This window comes from Caretta caretta, chromosome 3, assembly GCF_965140235.1.
Source record: "Caretta caretta isolate rCarCar2 chromosome 3, rCarCar1.hap1, whole genome shotgun sequence".
Taxonomy (NCBI): Eukaryota; Metazoa; Chordata; order Testudines; family Cheloniidae; genus Caretta; species Caretta caretta.
Window position 1 is genome coordinate 103,480,140 of NC_134208.1, and position 26,318 is coordinate 103,506,457.

At 41.8% G+C, this 26,318-nt stretch overlaps 2 protein-coding genes and 1 non-coding gene across 8 annotated transcripts in view; 2 read left to right on the forward strand and 1 right to left on the reverse strand.

The window, feature by feature from the left end:
• Positions 1 to 21,110, reverse strand: part of SGK1 (serum/glucocorticoid regulated kinase 1) — a 192,701-nt gene extending 171,591 nt beyond the window's left edge. Inside the window, exon 1 of the mRNA XM_075126756.1 lies at positions 21,090 to 21,110. Within this exon, the coding sequence (XP_074982857.1) occupies positions 21,090 to 21,095 (6 nt within the window). The 5' untranslated portion in view covers positions 21,096 to 21,110. The remainder of the gene's footprint in view (positions 1 to 21,089) is intronic.
• LOC142071562 (uncharacterized) overlaps positions 1 to 26,318 on the forward strand; it is a 103,675-nt gene that overhangs the window by 64,858 nt on the left and 12,499 nt on the right. Inside the window, exon 2 of one of the 6 annotated variants that reach the window (XR_012667664.1) lies at positions 24,570 to 24,670. The exons of the other annotated variants lie outside the window; for them this stretch is intronic. The gene's annotated coding sequence lies outside the window, so the exon portion shown is untranslated. The remainder of the gene's footprint in view (positions 1 to 24,569; positions 24,671 to 26,318) is intronic. 6 annotated transcript variants of the gene reach the window in all.
• Positions 16,716 to 16,788, forward strand: TRNAV-AAC (transfer RNA valine (anticodon AAC)). Its single transcript has one exon. It is a non-coding gene; the product is annotated as a tRNA-Val (tRNA).

A 26,318-nucleotide genomic window follows, 5' to 3' on the forward strand; every position in this document is an offset into this window, starting at 1 on the left:
GAGGCCTTTGACTCCCAGTTTTTATTTTACATAATTAATATAATAAATTAATTTTACCCACTGAATTTACTTATTGAGTGGGTCCCAGTCATTTATATCCAATGAACATCTTTTGGGGCAGAATTTTTAATATAGATGCCTGAAGTTAAGCATCTATATTCAAATTTAGGCATACAAATAAAAGTGGGCTGATTTTCATAGGTGCTGAGCACCAACAATAGGCGCTATGCCTGGTCAGCACTTCTAAAAATAGGCTGGATTCATTTAAGTTCCTGGCTTTAGGTATTGTTAGAGACTTTTGACCTATAAATCGGTATACTCTCTAGGCAAGAGTGTAGGAGGCTCTTGCTCAGGTATTATTCTACATCAGTGGTTTTCAAACTTTTTTTCTGGGGACCAAGTTGAAGAAAATTGTTGATGCCTGTGACCCAACGGAGCTGGGGATGAGGGGTTTGGGGTGTGGGAGGGGCTCAGGGCTGGGGCAGAGGGTTAGGGTACTGGGGTGAGGGCTGCGGGGTGAGGCCAGGAATGAAGGGTTCAGGGTGTGGGAGGGGGGTCTGGGCTGGGGCAGGGGGTTGGGGTGCAGGATGGGATCAGGTCTCTGGGCTGGGGGTGCACGCTCTGGGATGGGGTGAGGGATGAGGGGTTTGGGGTGCAGGAAGGGGTTCTGGGTTTGGGGGGGCTCAGGGCTGGGGCACAGGATTGGGGCACGGGGTTGGGGCATGGGGTTGGGGTGCAGACTTACCTCCGGCGGCTCCCAGTCAGCGGCGCAGCTGGGGTGCAGAGGCAGGTTTCCCACCTGTCCTGGCACCGCGGACCGCCCTGCACCCTGGAAGTGACCAACAGGAAGTCAAGCTCCTAGGTGGAGGCGCGCAGCTCTCGCCCTCAGGCACCACCCCCCAAAGCTCCCATTGGCTGTGAACCAGCCAATGGGAGTGCCGAGCCAGTGCTTGGGGCGGAGCTTGTAGGCAGCACGCGGCGACCCGTGGACCACCTGCCTACAAGCTGGACCTGCTGCTGGCCGCTTCTGTGGCACAGCGCAGTGTCGGAACAGGTAGGCACTAGCCTGCCTTAGTTGGTAAGCACCTCCAACGGGACTTTTAACACCGCTTGGATCCCTGGGTGCTGAGCCAGCCAACCCAAAGCCTTATATGCCACGACCCAGTACTTTGAAAAACACTGTTCTACATAATCAAATGTCTTTATATTTTGTTAAATATACTGAATTTGACACCAGGAGTGTTTGGGTTGTTGCACTGTAAATTAAAGTGTGTACAGGAGGCTGCTTTACTCTCCTGCTAGATGCTTTTCTTGTGACATCTTGTTTATACCTCCTTGCCCCTTAATACAGATGCTACACTAATTTTACACTCCCTTGCATACCTAATTTGGTATAAGTTACACTACTTTTCTATTCTACACCCTGCACCTGTTTCCTATGCACACCAGTGTTTATGTCACCACTGAACTTCCACTGACCTTCACTGTCTTTCACATCACATCTGAATTTGGCATCTAGTCAATTAAAATTGAATTTAAAAAAACCCACACATTTAGAAATATTGAGCACCTGAAATTCTTTCTTAGAAAATTTTTTTTGGCACTTTTTGTTAAAAGTAAACAGCTATTTTTGAAGCGTGGACAAGACCTTAGGCTAAAATTTTCAAAAACATCTAAGGGACTTAGGAGGACAAGTCTAACTGAAAACTAATGGCATTATGACAGGTTTCAGAGTAACAGCCGTGTTAGTCTGTATTCGCAAAAAGAAAAGGAGTACTTGTGGCACCTTGGAGACTAACCAATTTATTTGAGCATAAGCTTTCGTGAGCTACAGCTCACTTCATCGTATACATACTGTGGAAAATACAGCAGATGTTTGTTTTTATACACACAAATCATGAAAAAATGGGTGTTTATCACTACAAAAGGTTTTCTCTCCCCCCACCCCACTCTCCTGCTGGCATCCGATGAAGTGACCTGTAGCTCACGAAAGCTTATGCTCAAATAAATTGGTTAGTCTCTAAGGTGCCACAAGTACTCCTTTTCTTTTTTCTAATGGCATTAGTGCTCCTAAATTCTTATACACTTTTGGAAATCCTACTTCTAGTGCCAACCATGGTGGTCTTCTGATGTGGCATTTGTTATTATGATTAATGATTGCTATATTGTTGTTTATTTATACAGCTCCACAAAATGCATATGGCATAGAAATAAAAGACAATGAAGGTATGTCTACGCTAGAATCCTACAGCAGCACAGCTACGGTGCTGAAGCTGTGCGGTTGTATCCTGTGGCATGCCGTGACATTTTTAGTCAGGCACACAGCAACTTTTTAGTGAACAAATTTTGCACTAAACTTTCCATCCTGACAAAGAATAATTTGTCCTGCTAGCTCTGTTCTATCATGGAAGATTCAGTTCTACTCTTGCCTGTCCTAGGTGGTCCAGACTTTCTAGTGACATTCCACAAGATGGTGTCTTCCAGCTGGTATGACCTGGCACATGAGGTTTGTGAGAGGTCACGCTGTGTAGAAGATGCTACTTTGTTCTACAGTGTGCATTCGGTGGCTGGATGGAATTGTCACATGGGCCAGATCCAGCCTGCAGGCCACCAGATTGACCACATTTTTGTGAATTCTGGGACATGCAATGCATGCACTGCATAGATAGCCACTGGCTGTAGCGCTATAGTGCAGACACTTACTGCAGTGATAGAAGGGGTTCTTCCCCAGCTGTAGAAAATCCACCTCTCCACAAGGGGTAGCTTGGTCAATGAACCTAGCAATGTCTACCCTGAGGCTTAACTCAGTTTAATTACATCATACAGGGTGTGATATTTTTCACAGCCTTGAGTGATATAGTTAAGACAACCTAACTTTGTAGTGTAGACCAGTCTTTAGTCTGATTTTCACCTTGCTTACACTGCTTTTACACTGGTGTAAGCCCACTGACTTTACACCTAACTCATACTACGGTGAGAAGACAATTGAACCCAAAGTCACTATCTCAAAGACTTAAGGGCCCCTGATCCTGCAACTTGTAGTGTGCAAGTGAATTTCTGTGTCTGCGTGGAATCCCTGTGGATCCAGTAGTCCACCTGCATGCGCCACATGGCAGGATTGGGCCTTAAAGTAAGAGGGTGAGAAATTCAGTGGGGGAAGGCAGACAAGCATTACAGAAACACGATTATGAAGATGCTGGACTTAAGAACATAGGCATCGTGAGGGTTATCGGTGGGATTTATCTCTCTCTCAGAACTTATTTCCTTGATTCACTAACACTTCCGTGAGCGCAGCAAGTTTCAGTGCTGTAAAGCGCCAGTGTGGACAGTGCACCAGCACTGGGAGCCGCGCCCCTCGTGGAGGTGGAGTTTTTAGAGCACGGCAGCACTTTAGCATTGCCAGTGTAGACAAGCCCTCTGAGTTGCTTCTGACTTATTAAGGTCATGTGGTCAAAGTGGGCTGGTGGGGGTTGGAAATCTTTAGTTAAGCTGACCCATTTCCCCCTCCTTAAGTGGAGTTTTGCATTTACTCACATCAACAGACCATAAGATAATTAAAATGTAAAATCTAATTAAAATTAAGATGATCTCAAGCATTCATCTAAAAAGAGGTCTGTGAATCAAATACCTTATACCTTTCTTTAGAAGACATGACTTCTATCACATTTAATTACTTTCCCCTGTGGCTGGCCTAGTAATGATCCGGCTTCTAAAGGAGGACAGCTTCTATTAAAAAACTGCATGGTAAAGATTCAGACACTAAGAGCTTCACCTGCAAGATGTTCAACACCTGGCTTTAATCCAGCAAAACATTTAAGCACATACTTAATTTAAAGCACATGAATAGTCCCATCCACTCCATTGGGATTACTCATGTGCTTAAAGTTAAGCACATTTTTAAATACTTTGTTGGATCATCATCGGCTTGCTCATTAGTAGGGGAGGTTCCACAGTTATGGTACAAGCCTATGCCTTGGAGGTGTGGGTTCAAGTCTCTGTTCTGCAACAGACTTCTTGTGAGATCCTGTACAAGCCACTTAACTTCTCTGGTCTCTGCCTGTAAATGGCGATACTAATAACTCCCTATCTCACCGGGGTGTTGTGAGGCTAAGTACATTAAAGATTGTGAGGTGCTCAGATACTACAGTAATGGAGACTTTATAATTATCACAGGTAAATCATGCAAGCCCTACAGGAAGGCAATTTCTGAGGTCCCTTCTGCTCCACAAACACAACGCAGTTGCTGGGGGACCTGGGAATGTGGTTGCCTCTGAACTTGGCAGAAGCCAAAGTATGGTTCTGTAAGGCAGTGATCTAACTCTGTTAGGAGTCACTTATGTATGTGCCATGTTTGTAGTTAGAGCTGAGAAAATCACCATGTCTGTAGTTAGAGTTGAGAAAAGAACGCAAGGGATTTCTTTCCAGTAATATTTACTTAAGCTTTTCCTTATGAATTCACTTTGGTTCTGCTCACATACCTTTTGGGTTCTTGTTCTGCAAACATTAGATCACTTGGGTTTTATAGGTGAAATTGTTCACAGAAAGGAAATTGCAAAGTCCCATGCTTGAATATTCATGGAGCAAAAATTTTAAATTTGCACATACAAGTATTCATGCGGGAATTATTATTATTATTATTATTAATCACATTTATTATGGCAGTGACTAAGGACTAACAAGAATGGGACCCCATTGTGCTAGGCACGGTACAGACACAGAGTACTAGACAGCCCCTGCCCCGAATAGACAAGACAGACACAGGTTGTGTGAGGGGTAGAACATACAGAATGAACTACTGATGGCAGCAATTGCCACGTTAGTTCCATACTTTATTTATTTATTTATTTATTGTGGGGTGGGTTTATTTAAGAGAGAATAAGGTACATGGAAGTAAAAGTGAAGGGAGAGCGGACACTGAAGGGAGGGAGAGTGAGGGGGTCAGGGCAGGGAGGAAGAGGGGTAGGTGTGGATGAAGCTAAGGTGAAGAGACCCGTGAGGGAGTGGGAGAACTGGAGCAAACAGCCAATCAGCACAGGGTACAGAAAGTCCTATCTAAACTGTAGGAAGTTCTCTGAATGTCTGAAGGTCCTGGCTTTGGCTGCTTCTGCAAGCTGTTCCTACTAGCTGGAATTCCTGGCTGATTCCTTGATTGCACGCTCATCCAATCAAGGAGGAGGGACATGTAGCTTGTTTTGACCAGTCACAACTAAGCAGCACAGCTCAGGTGTTGAATAGTCACTATTTGTCCCTAGACTAAAGAATTTTTTTTTAAATGTTGAATATATTCAAATCATGAATAAAACTAAGCAAATTAAAATCTGTTCATGGATATTTTCTGAACAAAAAAAGAACTACATTCACTGAATAAAGCACTCATTGCAAATTATTTGGAGTAGAGACAGGACCTAAATATACGTATGTGTATGTAACTATGTCAGAATATTAAATATATAACATTTTTCTTGCTGGCTGCCTGTGCATGTAATATATCAGCATGTCCAGCAAGGCAGCAATGAGCGTTATATCATCCCTTTAGTTTTCATATCATGAGTGATAAATGACTATATTGGAATGCATAACATCAGCCTTGCTAACTTTAACCTACAGTACATCAGAGGAGAGCAATCCAATTCACAGAACTCTCAACACTTCAAAAGGAAGTGAGAGATACTGGCCATTAGGAAGAATGGGCTCTCATTGTTTTCCTGTGCTGATTTAGCAGGGTGCCAATAATACCCCCTGTCCCCCCCACCCCCAAGTACAGCCTGCTTGGGTTCATTTAATCAAAAGAAAGCAGCAAGCAGAATCCATATTTTTCAGTAATATAATTTGCACAGTGGTACACAGAAGAAATTTCATCTGCTTTTTCACCCTTAAGGGAATTTGAGCATATGTGGCAAGACTTCGCAGTTATAGTAGTATGAAGAAAAGGAGTACTTGTGGCACCTTAGAGACTAACCAATTTATTTGAGCATGAGCTTTCGTGAGCTACAGCTCAAGTGAGCTGTAGCTCACGAAAGCTCATGCTCAAATAAATTGGTTAGTCTCTAAGGTGCCACAAGTACTCCTTTTCTTTTTGCGAATACAGACTAACACGGCTGTTCCTCTGAAACCTGTCATAGTAGTATGAGTTTCCTAGAGGGAACTCTGTTTTCTACCTGCATGCTCATCAATTGTGACTTAGATTCATCAGTGACTGAAGCACCAAAAATCAGTTAAAATCCAGCCTTTGAGAGGAAAGCTCATGGAATGATATTCTGAAAAGACCTGAGACAATTAATTTAATTATTCTCTTTGTTGGGTTTTATGAGGTGCATTAATTGAATTCTGCAAGACTCCCATTTTACTGCATTACTGGAGAGCTGGTGAAGATGCTGCAAACACTTTGTGCCATACCATCACAACTGAGTGTCCTTGCAGAATCTGAGTGTGTAAGTTGGTGCTGAGATCACCATGAGAATAACTTTCCTCGGGAAAGTATCTTCCTCACTTGGGGCCAGATGGGGACCTCCATACTCCCACTGGTAACCAGTTACTTACACAAGCAGCCCCATTGACTGCACTGTGATTATCCGCTCACTAGTGAGTAAAATGGTTATAGTCTGAGCACATGGTGATTCCTTCCATGGGTGGCTTGTGACTCCAGCATCTAGGGAGTCAGGGCCTGAGCACTGGAAGCTCCCTAGAAGTGGGAGGGGGAGGGGAGAGACACGGGGGCCTGGACTGTGGCCCCACCCCCTGCTTCAATACTGTTAAAAGAGAATTGCAAAGCTTTGTCTAGTATTTTTGTTTACATTTTGAAGATTCTAAAAGAGTAACAGAACATACTTGTTGACTTAAGGCTAAATACTTACTTGAATTTCCTTTTATTTTTAAATAAATAGCTTTGGCTGGTATAGAGATCGTTGGTGGAAAATATTCTCCATGAGCATGTTATTTTCCCTGTCAGTATCATTAACAGAGAATCATGCCTAGTTTTCGCTTTAAAGAGTTTACAACTCTGCCCCTGTCCACATGCCTCTTACATAAGTCAATATAAAAATCTGTACAAAGTGCATTTCAATTTTTGTGGTGTAATTGATTTTGCTGAGCAGACCTGGAGGTGCAGAAAAAAATCGACGCTGCACAGTTTTCAGAAAGAAGCCTTTTTAAAATCTTTGAAACTACTCAGTCAATTTAATAAAACATTTCAGAAAAACCTGGCAATTTTCAAGTCCAGTGGATTTGCCAAGTTAAGATTACAGCTGGGGAAAATATATGGTTTTATAATGAAGGTTGCTTGCAACTTTAATATGGAGAAGCTAATACCCATTATCTCCCTTCTTAATTATCATAGTATCTGACTGCCTCCTGCCATTATCTAACTCTCTATTTCTCCATCTCCCTATGTGTTTATGTGGACCTTAATATTGCTTGTTTCTTTCACATACTTGGGAGGAGGTCAGATTAGGATAAGGGCTATGAAGGCAGGTAAGTAGGTAGCTGGATAGATAGATTAGATAATGGCAGGAGGCAGTGAAGTTTTCTCTCCCAGCTGCAATCTGTGCTCTCCATGTAGAGAGAAGGAAGGGAGGTTTCTGGACCAAGTGCCTCAGGTGTGTCCCTATGTTCTTGTTTTACCTGTTCACTCACTAACAAATGTAATTGTGATTTACCAGAAACCCTGGGGTAGAAATACAAACAGATAATTTTGGTTGAAAGAATGAGGCCCTGGTCTCTTAAAATGCAGAACATGCTGTGACCAAAGGTTATTTTTTGTAGATAATTTAGTGAAAGGTGGCAGCCTGTCAATGTTAGGAGTGAAACCCACAGTTTATCCATAGAAATGCTTTAGCAAAGGCTCCAGCAGTACAGGCTTTCCCATCAATGTGCCTCAACTATGAGCTGGAGCAATAACTTCTGGGGATGGAAGGGTAGTTCATTCTCCATGATCATTTAGTCTTTTGCCTTTCTGCTGAGAATACCAATAAGGTTAAACACTCGACCCAGATCCTCCCTTTGATTTCATCTTCAAAACAGCTGTGCTCCAGATATAAACTGTTTAGAAAAATAGAGCAGAAAAAGACTGGTTAATGAGGTGATTCATATCCTGGGCAAAAAGGCCTCATGGCCTCTCTCCCCTTCCTGGTTAACTTGTGCTTTGTAAAAAAAGGTTTGAGAGAGAGAGATAAAACCTTCTTAATGACTCTTTCTTTTAAATGAATTTTTAAGGACCCTCAAAACCAAAATCCTTTGAATTTGGGCAGTTCATATTTGAACTCCCAGCTACAATGAGGGGTGGCATTATAAAACACTAAAAACCTGTCCCTAAGGCTTTAGTTCCAAACAGGTTTGTTTTCCAGTTACAGCCAAAATTTCACAGGAATAATTGTTTTAGCAAGGGTTCAACCCATCGTGGTAAGAATCTGAAAAGAACAGTTGATTTTGTAAGATGTTTTTCCCACCATGCAAATGGCAGAAATCTTTCAAGATCAGCTGAGGCCCAACATCACTGAGATTTTGGAGCTACTGAATCCAAAGACAAAAGAAACCGTGATCTGGCCTGAAACCCAAGCCTCAAACTCTATCCTAAAAGTAATTTTGATCACTAGCCCGATCGGAACTCCACCTCTTTGGTATATCCATATCCATATGTATTACTCAGCCAGAAAAGTGGGAGCTGCCTCTGAGTAAATGGAAGCAGATGTCTTTCCAGAGAAGTTTGAAAGTATAGAATGGAACTATAAAGGTCATGAAACTAGATGTTATCCCTCTTCAGTACGCTCTACCTTTGCCCAAAACAAAACAAAACAAAAAACCTCATATACTATACACTCAGAAAACTACAGGCTAGTAACACAGAGCCACAGATTACTAGGCAACATCTCACACATCCAGAGATTGTACCCTCACTGCTTACACAGTTCTAGAGATTTTGAAGATCATTTGCCTTTGAGTTCAAAAATAATGGTCCTAAATGGACTCTGTCAGGAGGAAGGAAACAAACTCACCTTGACACCTGAATATTCCTTTGGGGTGGTGGTGATGGTGATGGTGATGATGATTATAGTGATGGTGCCTGGAGGTCTCAGTCAGGGATTAGGAAGCATTGTACACCTGACTAAAACAAAGATATTTCTCCTTCCAGAGAGCTAAAATTATGACAAGACGAAACAGATGGATAAACAGAACAAAAAAGTGCTGAAGTGGGGAGAGGGAGACAAGATAACAGTAAAGATTGGATATGTTTGCATAAATTAATCGTCTCAATGGTCGTAATAGCAGCAGGGGGCTGCCAGTCCAAAGGCAGTTTTCAAAGAAGGATTTAAAAGAGGAGGAGGTGGCAGCTTTCTAATTCTGACAGTGAATCGTCCTTGCCCCCACCCCGTGCCCCATGCATTGGGGTCAGCCTGACACGAACATGACTAGAGTGGGTATTATTTGAAAAGAAATGTGTATGGAATCAGCAGTTATATTCCCTAATATGTCATATGCACTTGCTAGAGGGGGTGTTTAAATACATCGTTGTAGATTGACCATAATATTGTAAGTGGAGAGAGTAAATGAAGAGCAATGTAATGACCAAGGATGTTTATTTTGTAGAGTTACTGTATGTTCCCACATCACTTCTCCAAACTCATTTCAAAAGCTCATCTGCTCTTCCGTTTCCTGCTAGGAGACACCCTCTGCCCTCAGAGTTACACCCCAAGTGTCATGAGTCATTGTGCTCTTATATCTTTCCTCTTTATTTCCATATATTTTTGGAATGCCTCCAAAACAACCCTTCCCTGAAAGCTCCACTCAGGGAGTCTGATTAAAACACATATTGCCATGATAATACATCAGGGCTTATTTGAATGCAGGTGGATATTTTTCAAAGTAAAAGCTGTTAGTCACAGGGTAATAGGCCTCCATGTTGGAATGCATTTGAGAAAAGATGGCAGGAGTCTGCTTTTCTGTCTCTATCTGCCAGGGCAAGAATCACAGCTCTGATAACAAGGAGATTATTTCCTGTTCTCCACATGCCAGGGATGGCCTCATAGGGCATCACATTTTTTAAATACCACAAGGACCTTGCATTTAATAAATGCATTAAGATGGTTGATTAACAGGCACAAAGTACATACATGCATATGCTGAAAGTCATTTCTGATCTGATTCTAAATTAGTAAACAGAAGAGCTATTCTGCACTCTCTGGACTGTAGGTATCTTTTGGCATTTATTGTAGCACAATAGGAACACAGCAGGGAAATTGTTGTTGTATATCTGTAGAATTGGTATTGGGAAGTAAGATCCTGAAGCTGGAAAGAGGACTGAGGAAGTGAGAGGCATAAGGGTCTACTGTTATTGGCTGTATGTACACTTGCATTGAATTTCTTCCAGTAACTAGATGTTGTTCTCATAAATTGAATGTTTTGTTACAAGAACCAAGAACCTCATTCGATTTCCACTGAAGTAAACAAAAAAGAGTCCTTTAGATTTTCATGGGAGTTGGGTTTTGCCTCAGTTGTGTTTTTCTTTCTGTACCTAGCAGACACACAAATGCAAATGCTACAAATGTGGTCTCAGTTGTCATTCAGTGAGCTTGAGATGAGGTGCTCTCTTCAGGCCAGCGCTATCTTGGGAAACACTTGTTTTCCATAGATTTGCTCAGAACTGATGTCACCTGTTCTGCTCCCACATGAAACATTGTGGGAGGCAAAGATGGTCTCCTTGAGAAGAGGGAAAGGATCTGACTTTTGAGATTATAGACATACAAAAGTAAGAAGGATAGCAATCAGATATCAGGGACACAACATTTCCATTTTGAAAAAGGAAGAATTTTTTCATCAGTGGTTCATACTGTTAGGGGGCTTATTCCTTTACCCACTTACTTCCTTGGTCCTTCTCGCATGAACAGAAAGCAACAATACCCGAAGTCCAAAGGTGCAAACAATTCAATGTTTATTGGGGCGAACTTCCAGCAAGCATGATTCCAGTTTCCTTCCTTAGTATCCTCCTTCCCAGCTCTGACACCACAGAGCCTTACACCTGTGTCCCTGTTCCCATTCCTGCCCTTAGCCAAACATGATTCCAATTTCCTTACCCCCATTCCCTGTTCCCATCCCCTCCCACCCACACCCACTCACTTCCTCATTGACTACAAATTATATAGTAAAACTTGAGTTCTGCTTAGCTATACCTTAACCAATCATTTTCCTGAAATTTAACTAACCAATCCTAACATATTGTAACATGATTATGTAACCAATTATATCCCACCACCTTAATTAGTTTACACCCAGCAAAATTAATTATTCAGCAGACAGGAACAATCACAGAACCAGACAGAGATTATACAGACAAACAATAGCAAAGTGGGAACTATAATGACAAGACAGTACAGAAGTGAGGATTTCACATCCCAGCTATTGATAAGTGAGTTCTTGCCAGACAGGATGCTATCAAACTAAGTTTCCTTTTACATTTTCTAGGCACTTCCCTTTCTCTGGAGGTGATAGGAATACAATCCTGTCCTGATAGTGCCTAACAGCCCAATAGCACCTTATTTCAATGTGACTAGTTTGGAATGTGAGGATGTGACCGGTCGCTTCCTAGCTTATGGCTGCCTCTGCTGCTTAGCCAAAGGCCTTAACCTAAGAACAGGGCTTCAGACTGTCACACTAAGAGAAGGCCCTTACACCAGCAGACAGTGATTTTGATTCTTTCTTTTATACCTCTAGAACTAGCCAAGTGATAAGAATACACCTAAATTCTTAAAGTATAGGCCTTTGCAGACAGGCCTGAATATCTATAGCCTAACATATACCTCCCCAGCCTTTAAAACGCTCTAGTAGAGCTGGTCATCGTTTTCCTTCAACCAGCTCTAGGCACTATATTGCTTTTAAGAAATTGAATCACACTAGGGCTATTGCGAGGCATCCATAACTCACTGAAAGCTATGGGAGACCTTGTGTGACGCATTGAGGAACTGTCTGGTGTTGAGGGGGATCACGGTCCTTGCTACAGGGTTCAAAGCGTGCTTCCTTACATGGGTGTGGTCTCCTCTCTGGCTGAACATCTATCTGGATTTTTCCCTTTCTTGTTAGCCTCACACAGCCCTTGTGCTCAAGGGCTACAGTTGTGACTGGTCCTTGATTGTGAAGAGCATAAGGTGAGGAAAGACTATCCTTCCCCATCCATACTAGTGCAGAGGACAGTCAAAAGCTGGTTCTGCAGAACTGGAAACAAGGAAAAGAGGTGGACTTATATGAGGTAAAACTGCATCTTTGGCAGGTTTAACTTGCAGTGATTGTTTCTTAGGTTATCAAGCAAGAGGGAAGAATACAATGGATTTGCTCATTTGGGCAAGATGTTTCTATTGCTTACTAGTGGTAGGTGAGCCTTATAAACTCTGAGCTTTTGAGAACCTCACAAAATATTTTAGGCTTGTAAAACTGTTTCTAGTCCCCAAAACTTCCACCTGTAATTTAAACCCATTTTCACCAGGGATGATTCACCTTTTAAAAATATATCATGTCAGAAATCAGTGGCACTAGACCAGTTTACACTAGCTGAGGATCTAGCCCATGTTTGTTATCTGGAGGGAAGTCTATGATATGTATTAGGACAGAAGAACATCCCCAAGAAGGTAGGCCACCACAAATGGGTCGGGGGGGGCAGTGGAGGGAGGCTATGTGCTGCATACTGAATCTGTTTTTCCCAGGAGAATGTTTATCACTCCAATCTCTGCTGCCTTTTTTACAGTCTCTTCTAATGGAGCACAAACCCAACTGCATTTGAATTCAGGCTGAATTTTTAAATCCACAGTGTGAGTGAGTTCAAAATTAGGCAATATGTACTTTCCCAGACTTGATTTATTCATGTTCTCCACCCTCCTCATCCCTTTTTGCACTGATTTGCATACCTGTATTTTGATGGTGGTTGTGGAAGAAGTATGAACATGTATATCTGATATGTGAGAAAGATGTAAACATTTATCACTGAATTTACTAGAAAATCCACAATCTCTGAGTAGGTGTGTGAATGCATGTGTGTCTAACTTCTATCTCTTCTGGATGGCATCAGATTCTCTCATGCTTTTAGCCACTTTATAAGGTTCTGCTATTAATGTGGATACGTTTCTGTAAAATATCAGTCCATATGTGTTTCCTGTCAAAAGCCTCATTGTATAGCACAATTGCTTTCCTGTTCTGGGTGTTATTGCTGCCTGTCAATATATCCACAGAAACAGCAAATCTTGGTCCCCACTCCGTGCTTGTAGAAGACCACTTGGCAGCAGTGATCTCTGGGGAGGTCTTGTATTTGATATGGCCATTTGCAAGGCATGGCTAATATTGCAACATTCTCCTCTTTTGCCATCCTGATCCATCATTCCTTTTCAGACTGTCCAAAAATGGTGCCGCTAAAATCATCTTCCTCCCCCCACTGGCGTGTCATTGCCCAGTACATCAAGTTCAAACTACTTATTCTGGCTTTCCTGGCTTTGTGACTCAGCCTGGCCTACCTCTTTGAGCTTCTCTCCTATTTGGTACCCCATTCTGCTCCTCCACCCCATCAATTACAAGAGCTTTGATGAGCTCTTCATTCACTTCTCCCATTCCTGACTTCATCCATCTTCTCACACTGTCCCATATGGAAGGAAAGACATCCTCTCCTCATACCTTCTAATCACTTCTGCTGTGTCACCTCATTTGTAATGTCATGTCTAAATTTAGATTGTAAATTATTCAGGACAGGAAATTTGTCTCTTAATTTATTCTGCCAAGTGCCTTGCACAATTTGAACACTGCAAAATTTGGCTACACTCTAAGACTCTTTGGAAATTATAACTGGAGCAAAGCATAGCTGTTGGCTTGTTGCCTGGGGCTCCTCCCAGGGCATACATTACCGCAATGCTCCATGAGCTGCATTGGCTTCCACTTCATTCCTGGGTGCAATTCAAGGTGTTGCTTTTGACCTTTAAGTCCCAAAGGCTGAACATGAATGGTTTAGAGCCTTCCCATCTCTTCATGTGATACTACAGCTGTAGAGGTCAATTGAGGTACTTGTAGCTAGGAGCCCTCAGTTTTATATGGAAAGAGTATTTCTAGGAAGGAGCTCTCAGTGAGAGACCCTCAACTGGAGCACACTTCTCCCCTTGGTTTCACAGAACTTGAATTTGTTGACCTTTGTGTCATTCTCTATTTCCCCAGGCTGTTGAGGGAGGGTGTGAGTGAGTTGAAGTAAGTAAAGTTACTGTTGGGTTGGGTTGGATGAGTGCAGAGGATTTAGTGGTTATATGGATCAAATCTGTAGTTTTTGGAATGTATGTTTATATTTGTTGTACCAGTGTTTAGATCATTCTACAAAAGAAAACAAATAAATAAATACACTAAATAAAGTACAATAAATATATGGGGGGTAACACATAGTGTAAACTCTGATCTCTGTGCTCAAACACAACTGCAAACCTTCCACGCTGCGCCTCCACCTGAGAATCCCAGTGGCCTCAGATTCTGCCCAGCACTCCCCACACTCAGATGAAGAGGGGACTAGGACCCAGGTGGTGTCGCCCATCCTGCCAGCAATGTGACCTTTGGAAAGAAACTGCAGGGAGGAGCCAGACAGACACTGAACCTGGCAGAGCAGCTGCAAAACAGTTTCATTAGGGACCCATGGATACCGATAATATTTTCTACAGTTTCGACTTGCTTATGCTGATTGGCTGTTTGCTACAACCGCCTCCCACCACTTAGCTCACAGTCCCTTCATCTCACTACCCCTCCGAATTTCTTCCCCCTCCCTCATAACCCCACTCTGTCCCTGTCCCCCCACCCCCTAATCCCCTCCCTTCTTTTGTCTTTCTGTTTAGTTTATCCCACCCTCTACTAAATCCAGCCCAAAAAAATTAAACCAACTGTGGAACTAACGTGATATTTTCTGCCATCACGTCGGTCACTCTGGTCCATCCCTTTTCCTTACCCTTCTTCTGTCTTGACTGTTTAGACTGTAAGCTCTTCAGGGGCAGGAAACAGCTACTGTTCTGTGTTTGTGCAATGTCTAGAACAATGGGGCCCATTCTTGCTTAGTCCCTGGCAAGAACGTGCAGAAGGGGCAACAAGCATGTGTATCCCCCTCCCCCCAGGATTCATCTAAATATATATATATTTCTGCTCCAGCCCCAGACCTAGTCCAAGCTGCTGCTCCGGCCCTGGACCCAGCCCCTCTCCGCTGCTCTAACGGTCAAATTTAAATTCCAGAGCATGCCCCAGCCCCAGCGACTGACTGCTGTTCACTGCCCCAGCCCCAGCCGCTGCTCCAGCACCAGCCCCAGCTGCTGTTCTAGCCCTGGACCCAGCCCCTCTCCGCTGCTCTAACGGTCAAATTTAAATTCCAGAGCATGCCCTTAGTCCCTAGGCACATCACCGAATAAACATGGTTAATAATAACAACTAACTACGTGACCAGTTAGAGTATGTAACCACGTACAAATCTTGCCTGAAAATGTTCTCCTCAGTTTGATGCTGTGAACTCATTTTTTATCCTCCCATAGCTAGATTGCTCTCCACTTACTTTCCCTTCAGTTAATTTCACGTATTTATTTGCCATTGTGCTCCATCACAACGTTTTTATTGCAATAGATCCTCTTCCTATTTTATTTTTCTCTCCTGAACACCAAGTTCAATTCTCCAGATCTCATTGAAATCTGTGGTTTGATATAAATTTTCCTTTCTATCCTGGTACTTCTTTGCAAATCAGCAATTATCCCTGTGAGAAATCAGCGTACGCAGTATATGGAATAGTCTCCTGCATTGGGATTTCTTTCTATGTAACTGTGAAATCAACTAGACACAGTACGCTTGTCTGTTACTGTGTTTCCCCTTATTTCCTGTCAGTACTGTCTCGTCAGTGGCTGCTTGCCAGCGTTTCTCTGTCTTGTTCAGCAAAGCTCTGATGGGCACAAATTGAAACAAACCTAGTTTCTAGGCTTTAATTCTGATGCCCTACATATAGTTCCCAATCAGTGCTAAAGGGGCTTTCCTTCTTTTTTTCCGTCTGTGAAACATCTTTTATAAATGCTTGCCTGGAGCTCTCAAAAATCATTTCATGATGATTCAGTCATCTGTAATCTTTAATAAGCTCTCAGCACTGTATGTTGACAGCTTAGAAATTTGAGGAGGCGTATGACTGTTAGAGGGAAAATACTTCTGCAGGGTCAATTATAGCTCCAAATCAGCAGAAGATGAAGCATAAATATAGTCTCTAAGGTGCCACAAGTCCTCCTTTTCTTTTTGCGCATACAGACTAACACGGCTGTTCCTCTGAAACCATAAATATAGTAGTGTCTCAATTTTATGTATTTATCTGGAGTGATGCAAGAAAGTTGTAAATCAATCATATCTTCTTGTTTGTTTTGTTTTTGTTGTGTTACACTTCTAATAACCTGCTGCAAATAAGCTACGACCAGCTGGTGCTGGATATGATGGGTCCAGAGATGCCCTTGACACTTTGCTTGGCTATTTTGATTCTGTCCTGCTCAGTTGTTGCTAGTCACATAACAGTTTTGCTTAACCTGTAATAAACCTCATGTTAATCTGAGGTTGAGGTCAGCTAGGAGCTACATAGCTGTAGGAAAAAGGAACACTTCCTTACTCCCATTTTGTTTCTGTAGTGTAGTGGTTATCATGTTCACCTCACACACGAAAGGTCCCTGATTCAGAAAGAGGCAGAAACAGCCCTGTTTTTAAGTTGGGTTTCCATAGTGTAGTGGTTATCACATTCGCCTAACACGTGAAAGGTTCCCAGTTTGAAACTGGGTGGAAACAGGTCACTGTTTCTTTCTCTGACTCCCCTCCTGTGTTTGGGGGAGGGGTAGCTCAGTGGTTTGAGCATTAGCCTGTTAAACATAGGGTTGTGAGTTCAAGCCTTGAGGGGGCCATTTAGGAATCTGGGGCAAAAATTGGGGAGTGGTCCTGCTTTGAGCACGGGGTTGGACTAGATGACCTTCTGAGGTCCCTTCCAACCCTATGATTCTATGTTGTGACACTGGCATCAGAAGTCTAGTTTCTCTGAGTTCTATTAATCCAGCTCCAGATCTAAACATGATCCAGAGACTATACTGGTCCCATTGTTCTTTAACCTCTCTGTAGTGATGGAGTAAAGTCAGGGGTCTGTGCTGATTCTTTTAGATTTTAGCATTCTTTGTCATCTTTGATCATTAGGTGTTGTGCACTTGCTTGAGGATCGTGGGGAGTGGATGGAGTAAGCTTGCATGGCTTTGTCCCTGTATCTTGAATGTAGCCAGAGATCGAACATGCTCTCCATGGTCTATAGATTTGTATTTCCGAAGGAGGGGGGCATTTTTCAAGGTGACTTGCCAATTCTTTTCTTTATCAAGCCTTTCTCTTGGTTTCACACACACCTTTACTGACATATTTTTTTTTAACTGGGTGCCTAGAGTAAAGCATCTAAGTCCCTATTTAGGTTTCTAAAGAAGAATTAGACCATGTCCTTATTATTACCTACCTCTGATATAGTGTTCTTCATCACTAGACCTCAAAGCACTTTACAAAGGAGGTCAATATCATTATTACCACTTTACAGCTGGGGAAACTGAGTCACAGAGAGATGAAGTGGCTTGCCCACAGTCACCCAGCAGGCCAGCCAGGACTAGAACTCAGGTCTCCTGAGTCCCACTGCAGTGCTTAGGAAGTAGTAGCATGCTATTGTGCTGCTCCAAGATCAGTGCATGGTGGGAAAAGTGGCTTTCTTGTCATCATAGAATCAGTGTTCCAGCCCCTGATGTCTGTGAAGTTCAGTCTTTCTGAAAGGGGTTCCCACGAGAGCTAGTGGGGAATTTTTAGACCTTTTTTTTTGGGTCAGAACACACTGATTCTTTTAAACAGAAACTGTTTGCAGGAAAGGGTCTTTTGACGAATCTCCCGGGTTTTGGAAAACAAACAGCAAACAACAACAAAACCCCCCAAATAAAAAACAAAACAAACACAAAATGGAGTGCATTTTGAAACTGTTGAAACATCCCATATTGACTTTTAAATGAAATTTCTGGTTTTTCAGGTTGAAATGACGTTTGTTTTGAAATTTGTTACTTTATAGTAAAAAATAAAATAAAAAGGTCAAAATCACAATGAAACATTTCAGAATTATGGAAATGTAATGTTCGATTGACCCAATCAAAAAAAAAATCTGATTTTTGGTTTGCCAAATTTTTTCAAAGTTTTGACTTTTTGTCCTGCTCTGGGATGGGAAAAAATTCAAAATCTCAAAAAAATCTCATGAGCAAACCATTTCCCCCACAGCTCTATCCCTGATCCACACTACAAACTTATGTGGGTCTACCTATGTTGCTCTGGGGTGTGGAAAATCTACCCCCCTGCGTGACGTAGTTATACCGATCTAACCCCTGGTGTAGACAGCGCTATGTCGACCAGTGAGCTACCACCTCTTGGGGAGGTGGAGTAACTAGAAGAGCTACAGGGCGCAGCTGACTGGTGCAGCTGCAGCGCTGTCAGTATAGACAAGTCCCTTGTCTCCATTTCTCTCCCTAGAATCTCTCTTTTTTGCTTTGCAGACCTGCCAGTTTTATTCTGTGCTCCCTGTGAAGTGGTCAGGTGCTAATCGGCATTGTCATATATCAGCCATGGAGTGCTCAGGTTTACCTGAATAGGGATGGTGATATTTGCACAGGTGCTCTAGCTGAGCGAAGTAATTAATATCCATTTTCTCTGCCCAATAGGTTTGTTTTCCATCTCCTGTCTGTTAACAAACATTAATGCAAAATCTCCTTTGAACTCACATATACAATTACCTGTCTTGGATGCTGGTCTTTCTCTTCCACTGCTGCTGCTATGTAAATAGCTCTTAATGTCCTCGCTAAGGGCCCAATCCTGCTCCCACTGAAGTTTTTCTGTTTGCTTCCTTGGAAGCAAGATCAGGCTCTGCATTAGCCTATGCCCTGCACCCCCAGAGGTGTTTGCTTTCCTGTGCTTAATTACTAGACAGCAGATCGTTCTCCTTCAGTCACAGTCTTAAGGTTCCCAAGTTTTCCATAATTCCATATTTCTCAATAATCTCATTCTTATCAAGTATGATTTCCCCTTTTCCGTAATTCCATATTTCTCAATAATCTCATTCTTATCAAGTATGATTTCCCAATCTGACATAGTCCCCAGGCTTGTACCATACTTTTCATAGAACTTTGGGTTTCACAGATCCGAAACTCAATGTGACACCTCCCAGATTCTCTCTCTCTCTCTCATCAGTACTATAGTATTTGAGCATCTCCCAAGGAATTAAAATTGTTCAAATATTTTTCTTTCTTTCCTATGTTTGTAGGATCTTTGTTTCTCTTTTTCTCTCTCTGCACAAATTATTGTGGGAAAGCAACTTTAGTCTGGGAGGTGGTGTGTTCATGGTCACTCTTATCTCTCGCTCCATAGTTTAGCACCAGCTCCTGTGAAACTTCTGTTTCTCACACTTGGGACCTCCCCTTATTGGCTGACAGTTTCATGGTTTTAGTGGATCATAGCAGTTGTAGGAGGACATGATGGATGGAGAGACAATCTCTCAAGTAGCTAGGAACAATTAAATGGAAGGTTTTGACTATCAGGACAGACCTTGAACCGGACTCTGTATTTTATTGGGAGCCAATGCAGAGATAGTCTAACCCAAACCCCACTAAAGTCAATGGAAAGGCTCCCATTGGTTTCAGTGGGCTTTGGATCAAATCCCGAGTGGAGCACAGGTTTACTGAGCAAATGGTCTTTTTCAGGGTGTGTGGCTTTGTTCCTAGATATAAGTTCCAGTAATCAAGCCCAAGATTCACAAGTACATTGGTCACCCTGGCCAGGTCTGTGTCTGATAAGATGAGGTGCAATCTTCTGGCCAGTAGAGCATGGATATGTACATTTTTTGTCACCATGGCTATTTACACATCAATAGCATAATGGCCCAAAGGACCTAAAGGCTACAACCTATCCTGAAGGACGACCCATCACTCTCACAAATATTGGGAGACAGGCCAGTCCTTGCCTACAGACAGCCCCCCAACCTGAAGCAAATACTCACCAGCAACCACACACCACACAACAGAACCACTAACCCAGGAACCTATCCTTGCAAAAAAGCCCGTTGCTAACTGTGTCCACATATCTATTCAGGGGACACCATCATAGGGCCCAGTCACATCAGCCACACTATCAGAGGCTCATTCACCTGCACATCTATCAATGTGATATATGCCATCATGTGCCAGCAATGCCCCTCTGCCATGTACATTGGTCAAACTGGACAGTCTCTACGTAAAAGAATAAATGGACACAAATCAGATGTCAAGAATTATAACATTCATAAACCGGTCGGAGAACACTTCAATCTCTCTGGTCACTCGATTTCAGACCTAAAGGTCGCAATATTACAAAAAAAAAGACTTCAAAAACAGACTCCAACGAGAGACTACTGAATTGGAATTAATTTGCAAACTGGATACAATTAACTTAGGCTTGAATAGAGACTGGGAGTGGATGTGTCATTACACAAAGTAAAACTATTTCCCCATGTTTATTTCCCCCCACCCCCACCCCCCACTGCTCCTCGGATGTTCCTGTTAACTGCTGGAAATGGCCCACCTTAATTATCACTACAAAAGGTTTTCTCCCCCCTCCCCACCCCCGCTCTCCTGCTGGTAATAGCTCATCTTAAGTGATCACTCTCCTTACAGTGTGTATGATAACACCCATTTTTTCATGTTCTGTGTGTATATAAATCTCCTCACTGTATTTTCCACTGAATGCATCCGATGAAGTGAGCTGTAGCTCACAAAAGCTTATGCTCAAATAAATTGGTTAGTCTCTAAGGTGCCACTAGTACTCCTTTTCTTTTTGCGAATAGAGACTAACACGGCTGCTACTCTGAAACCTAAAGGCTACAGAGTGACATAACAATCAGAAGCATACCTCTCCCCTTTTCCAAACCCAAAAGTGGGGTGCAGGGTGTGACAAAGAACCAAACTGAAGAACAAAAGTGATTATGCATGCAGGAAAGTTTAACCGCTGTGGGTTCCCTCATGTAAATAACTGTTTGTCCGTGAACATTTCCTTATTCTTACCTGCATTCAGTTTTAACTAGCTGCTTTTTATTCAGGTGCTGGATTCAGCTAGGCATTGAGAGAGTATTTGTGGATGGACCATGGTGGTGGTTTCTTCTGACCTTGCAATGGGAAGAGTTTCTGCCTTGGGGTAGAAAAGATCTGACCAGGATAGGATGGTAGTTCTTGCATTTCTGATGTCCATGCCCAGTCCAAAAATTCATTCTAGTAACAGCCAGCTGGGGGGCAAATAACACCTAGGAGAAACCAAAGTGGAGTGTTTAGGTAAAGGGCTTTGGACTGTCATATCAGAGGCTTCATCTATGTGGATACTGAAATCTACCAAGACAATGGGTCTGATGTTGATTCTTAAGAACTTCATCACCTTGTCAGAAAGTGTATTTTACCAGCTCCTCTGGGAAGCCAGTGATATCTTGTGGTTTATAGATTAGCAGGATGCCCAGTTCAGTTTTGTCTCTGTGGTCTCATAGATTAAATGGACATATTCAAATCATTTTGATTTTAGTGGGGTTTTCCTGCATTTGAGCTGGAAGGGAATACAATGGCTACTCCACCTCCTTCTGCAGGCTGGCTGGATGTAAAGTGGTTGATCTAGTTGCAGTTTAAAGCAGAAAGTGAAATTTCTAAGTCGCTGTTTTCCCCAGGGATTGTGTCTGGTAAAACCCTTTGAAAATCAGTGCCTGTAAGTGCTGTTAAGAATTCCATTCAGATACTGTAAGCAGTTTTCGGAATTACATTCAAATAATAGAGGAAAGTTGGGGAAATTTTTCCAGTATACTAGAAATCCAGTTAATAAATAGAAAATAAATGAGTGACCCATCTCTATTTTTATTGAAAGAGTCCACTGGCATAGAAAAACCACAAGCACGAGCAATGGATCGATACCATCCACGAATTACCATTTGCTGCTGCTGCATCCTCCTCCTCCATCCTCCACCTGTTCTCCTCCCAGCTGCTTCTCTCCATCCTTGTTTTATTCCTGTAACCTCTTAACTCTCAATCCTCATACAAAGTGGTTCTCACTTCTCAGCCTAGTGGCTATCCCCTGACTGGCATAAAATCATCCGTTACAAGAATTTTTTTAGCATGGATTGCAGAGTGAGTAACACACCTATCCATGTGTTATTTAGATGACACAATGTGAGTGTTTCCTATTCATAAAATACTATAACAACAATCTCCTGGGATAAACAAACTCTGAGGCGGAAACCTCAGCTTTTGCAGGATTATCCAAGATTTTATCACATTCTGGAAGCTATAATTGTAGGAGCATTTAAATATCCTGAAAAATTGTTTCCTCACAAATAAGAACAGGTTTCAGAGTAACAGCCGTGTTAGTCTGTATTCGCATAAAGAAAAGGAGTACTTGTGGCACCTTAGAGACTAACCAATTTATTTGAGCATAGCTTTAAGTGAGCTACAGCTCACGAAAGCTTATGCTCAAATAAATTGGTTAGTCTCTAAGGTGCCACAAGTACTCCTTTTCTTTTTACAAATAAGAACATAATCATTCCACAATGTCATGGTATATTTTTGTGATGTCTGCACCATGGGATGTTTTGTTGTGATGTCACAATGTTGCAGAATGATCCTACAGCACCTGTAGAGCCAACCAAGTCCAAATCTAAGTCATTTATTACTAGAGCTGATGGAACAATAATAAGTGAATGCTTTAATGCAGTAGTTCCCAAACTTGTTCTGCCGCTTGTGCAGGGAAAGCCCCTGCTGGGCCGGGCCGGTTTGTTTACCTGCCGCATCGGCAGGTTCGACCGATCGCGGCTCTCACTGGCCGCGCTTTGCTGCTCCAGGCCAATGGGAGCTGCTGGAAGCAGCGCGGGCTGAGGGACTTACTGGCTGCTGCTTCCAGCAGCTCCCATGGACCTGGAGCAGCGAACCATGGCCAGTGGGAGGCGCAATCAGCCGAACCGGCTGACGCGGCAGGTAAACAAATTGGCCCGGCCTGGCAGGGGCTTTCCCTGCACAAGCGATGGAACAAGCTTGGGAGCCACTGCTTTAATGTGACACATTTCAAATACAACATCCAGCAAAATGTTTGTCATTAATCATTCATCTCAGTTATTAACCCATGAGATAATTATTGCTGAGCTAACAGGAAGCATCCTAATTGTTATTATACTGAAATGTCTAATGAGTAATTATTTGGCGCAACTAAATGATGATAGGTTAAAAGATGGCATGTTCTGACATGACATAAATAGCTGACTTTGTTATGGGTATATACACAATTCATTTTAAGGCAGTAGTGAATCAAAGTGAAAATGTAGTGCATGGTTATTGAAAATTACCATACAGAATCCCAGAAGTCTATTTCTGAAGCCATTCCATTACAGTGTAATTCCTGACAATATCACACTGAAAAAAAAATCTCCTTTCCTAGATGCAATCTTGATACAGCTAATGCTTCTAGAGTTCTTCAATGTGTAATTGTTTCCATAGTAATGATAGAGCTGGATGATAGGTACTATCTATTCTTATTACATTACATGTAGAGGATTCACTTACTGCCTTATGCCTACAGTGAACAAGGCACCTCAGGAGGAATTGCCTGCTTTCCAAGGAATATTTCAGTTTCTATTTTGATAAGGTGAAGTCTTTATTTTAAGCACTGAATGACATCAGACCTGAACTAATTCTGGAGACTGGTAAGGATTAGTAGTTCTGTGTCTAGTAATCTAACTGGGCTACTAAACCTAAAGATTAACAGTCTTCCTTCCTCCCATAAATGTCCTTATTTTCTATGCATGCAAACTCTTCCCAGTTAAAAGACCAAGCTGATGACAACGTTACCCTGGAGAATACAAATCAGATGATTGAGTTTGTTAGTCTAAATTAATCACTGTAAGGAAATAGTTGCATGAAGAACGCTGTAGTATCTCTATTCGTTCATTGTGTTACCTCTAATAAGATACGATTCCTTACTGTGACATTCAGTCCATGTTTTAAAGATTACAAGCTAACTACAATGGCATATAGGTTAACAAATTAACAATATTTCAATTTACTCTTCAAATTAAAACATGTGAAATGGACAAATGGATCAATTAATCACATCAGAAGTTGGTCCCAGGGCATCACATTTCAGTGACCCAGGTGGTTTAACAAATGAATTGGATCATTTAATTGATTCAGCTATGGACTCCAAGATATCGTGTTTCCAGATGGCTATTTTAAACATTTATGCGGACCCTATTAGATAGTACCAGGTGAAGTATTAGCTGTGTGCCTGTTAAAATTCACAAAATATTGTAGTCTAAGGGCAGCAGCTTGCAAGATCTCAGCAGGGTGGCATACAAGAAACACTTCCCATAAAAGCAGTATAAGGAGAGGGAAGAGACATCTCTAAAGCTATTTCAAATATACATATATAACAAGTATACCAACGGCACCTTGTGATTATAGAAAAAGAACTGATCTCACCCTTCTCATTTAGAATGTCACTTGTGTTCCTTTATGAAACAGTTAAAAAGGATCTTTTACAAACTGAGAGAAAAATGGAAGGGGCGGACTCTGATCCCGAATGAGTGAAGTCGATGGGAGCTTTGTCAGGATTGACCCTGGAGGTACTATGCTGAGAAGTAGTATAAATACATTCTGTTTTTTATGCGTTATAGCTTGGGCTATGCTGAACCTGCAAGACCCTTCACATGCCAATTTTCTTGCTCTATATGGGACTGCAGTTGACAACAAAAACCCAAACAACTTCATCCAGTAAACCAGTTCTTTCTATTTCTTTACAAAAACGGTAGAACAAACAATATTATTCTTACTAAGGAGTGTTAGCCCTGATTTCCTGTCTAAATTCTAATTTGGGTTATTACATTCTATCTAAATTCCCTTTGCAATTTCAATTGAATATGGTGTCCTTCACTTCCAGTACTAAACTCTTGTAATAATACCATGTAGTGTTAAACAGCTGCCTGTTTCCACTGCAGCAGTGGCAGCATTTAGATGGTGGGAGAAGTTATCATTCTATGGTATATCCCAGTAGTTCATAAAATGCTCTGGGATTCTTCATCAGGAACAGTGCTGTATAAATATAGGTTAAACATTTTATTTTATACTCCTTAATTCCTTTATCATTTATGTTTCTGTTCACCCAGGGAGAATGAATTTTTAAATATTGTGCAGTAATATTTTATATTTCTGTTTTTGAAAGAAAGGGTTTCCAATATGATTGAAGTTGGCATCTGAGCTTAGATTCAAATCTAAGGACTCTAGACTAGTGTTTTTCAATCTCCGGTCCATGGACTCATGGGGGTCCTCAGACTATATCTAAGATTTTCAAAAGGGGCTACACCTCCGTTTGAAATTTTTTTAGGGGTCCCCCAATGAAAAAAGGTTGTTAGGTCCCTCTGGAGTTCCTCGCAGTCTGCTCCAGTGCTGACTAAATTAAACAATTTTGTATTGTCCGCAGATTTTTTTCCACCTGAATGTTCACCCTCTTATCCAGATCATTAGCAAATACATTAAACAATGTTTCAGATACAGATCTTTGGGGCACTTAATTGCTAATCTCTTCCCATATGGCAAATTGAATGCATTTATCCTTACTCTTTATTTTCTATCTCTTGGCTAGTTTCTAATCCATGGTAATACTTTACCTCTCACCTCCTGACTACTAGTTTCTTTAATAGCTTCTTGTGAGGATTTTGTAAAAAGCTTTGTGAAAGTTCAAATAAATTGTGAGCTGGTTTATCCACTTGTCTCTTTTTCTGCTCTGCGTTACGATTCACAAGTAGAAAATAAAGGACTCTTATCCAAAGACACCTAATATCTCACCCAGACATATCTAGTATTTTGTTGGAATGGTGAAGATGTTTTATGTCTAAGGTAATTGTAGCGTTTCATTATAATAGCATCTAACCACCTCACAATTTGTAACACACACTGATCTTTACCACACCCTTGAAAGGAAAGTGTATTCCCTATAAATATATATAAGGTGGGGAACAGTCAGAGAGACAATGTGACCTTTCTGAGGTCAGACAGGGATCCTTTGGCAGTGCAAGTAGTTGAACCCTGGTCTGTAGAACCCTTATTTAGTGCTTTAACCACTAGACCTTTCTTCCCATCATCTGTTTTATTATGGTTGAGAAACTCAGATTAGCCTTGCATGAGTTCTGTGCAATTTGCAATGCACACAAATAGTATGGTAAGTATCACCAGGGCTGTGATAAATAAAGTGACCCTTTCTACAGAATTTACTGA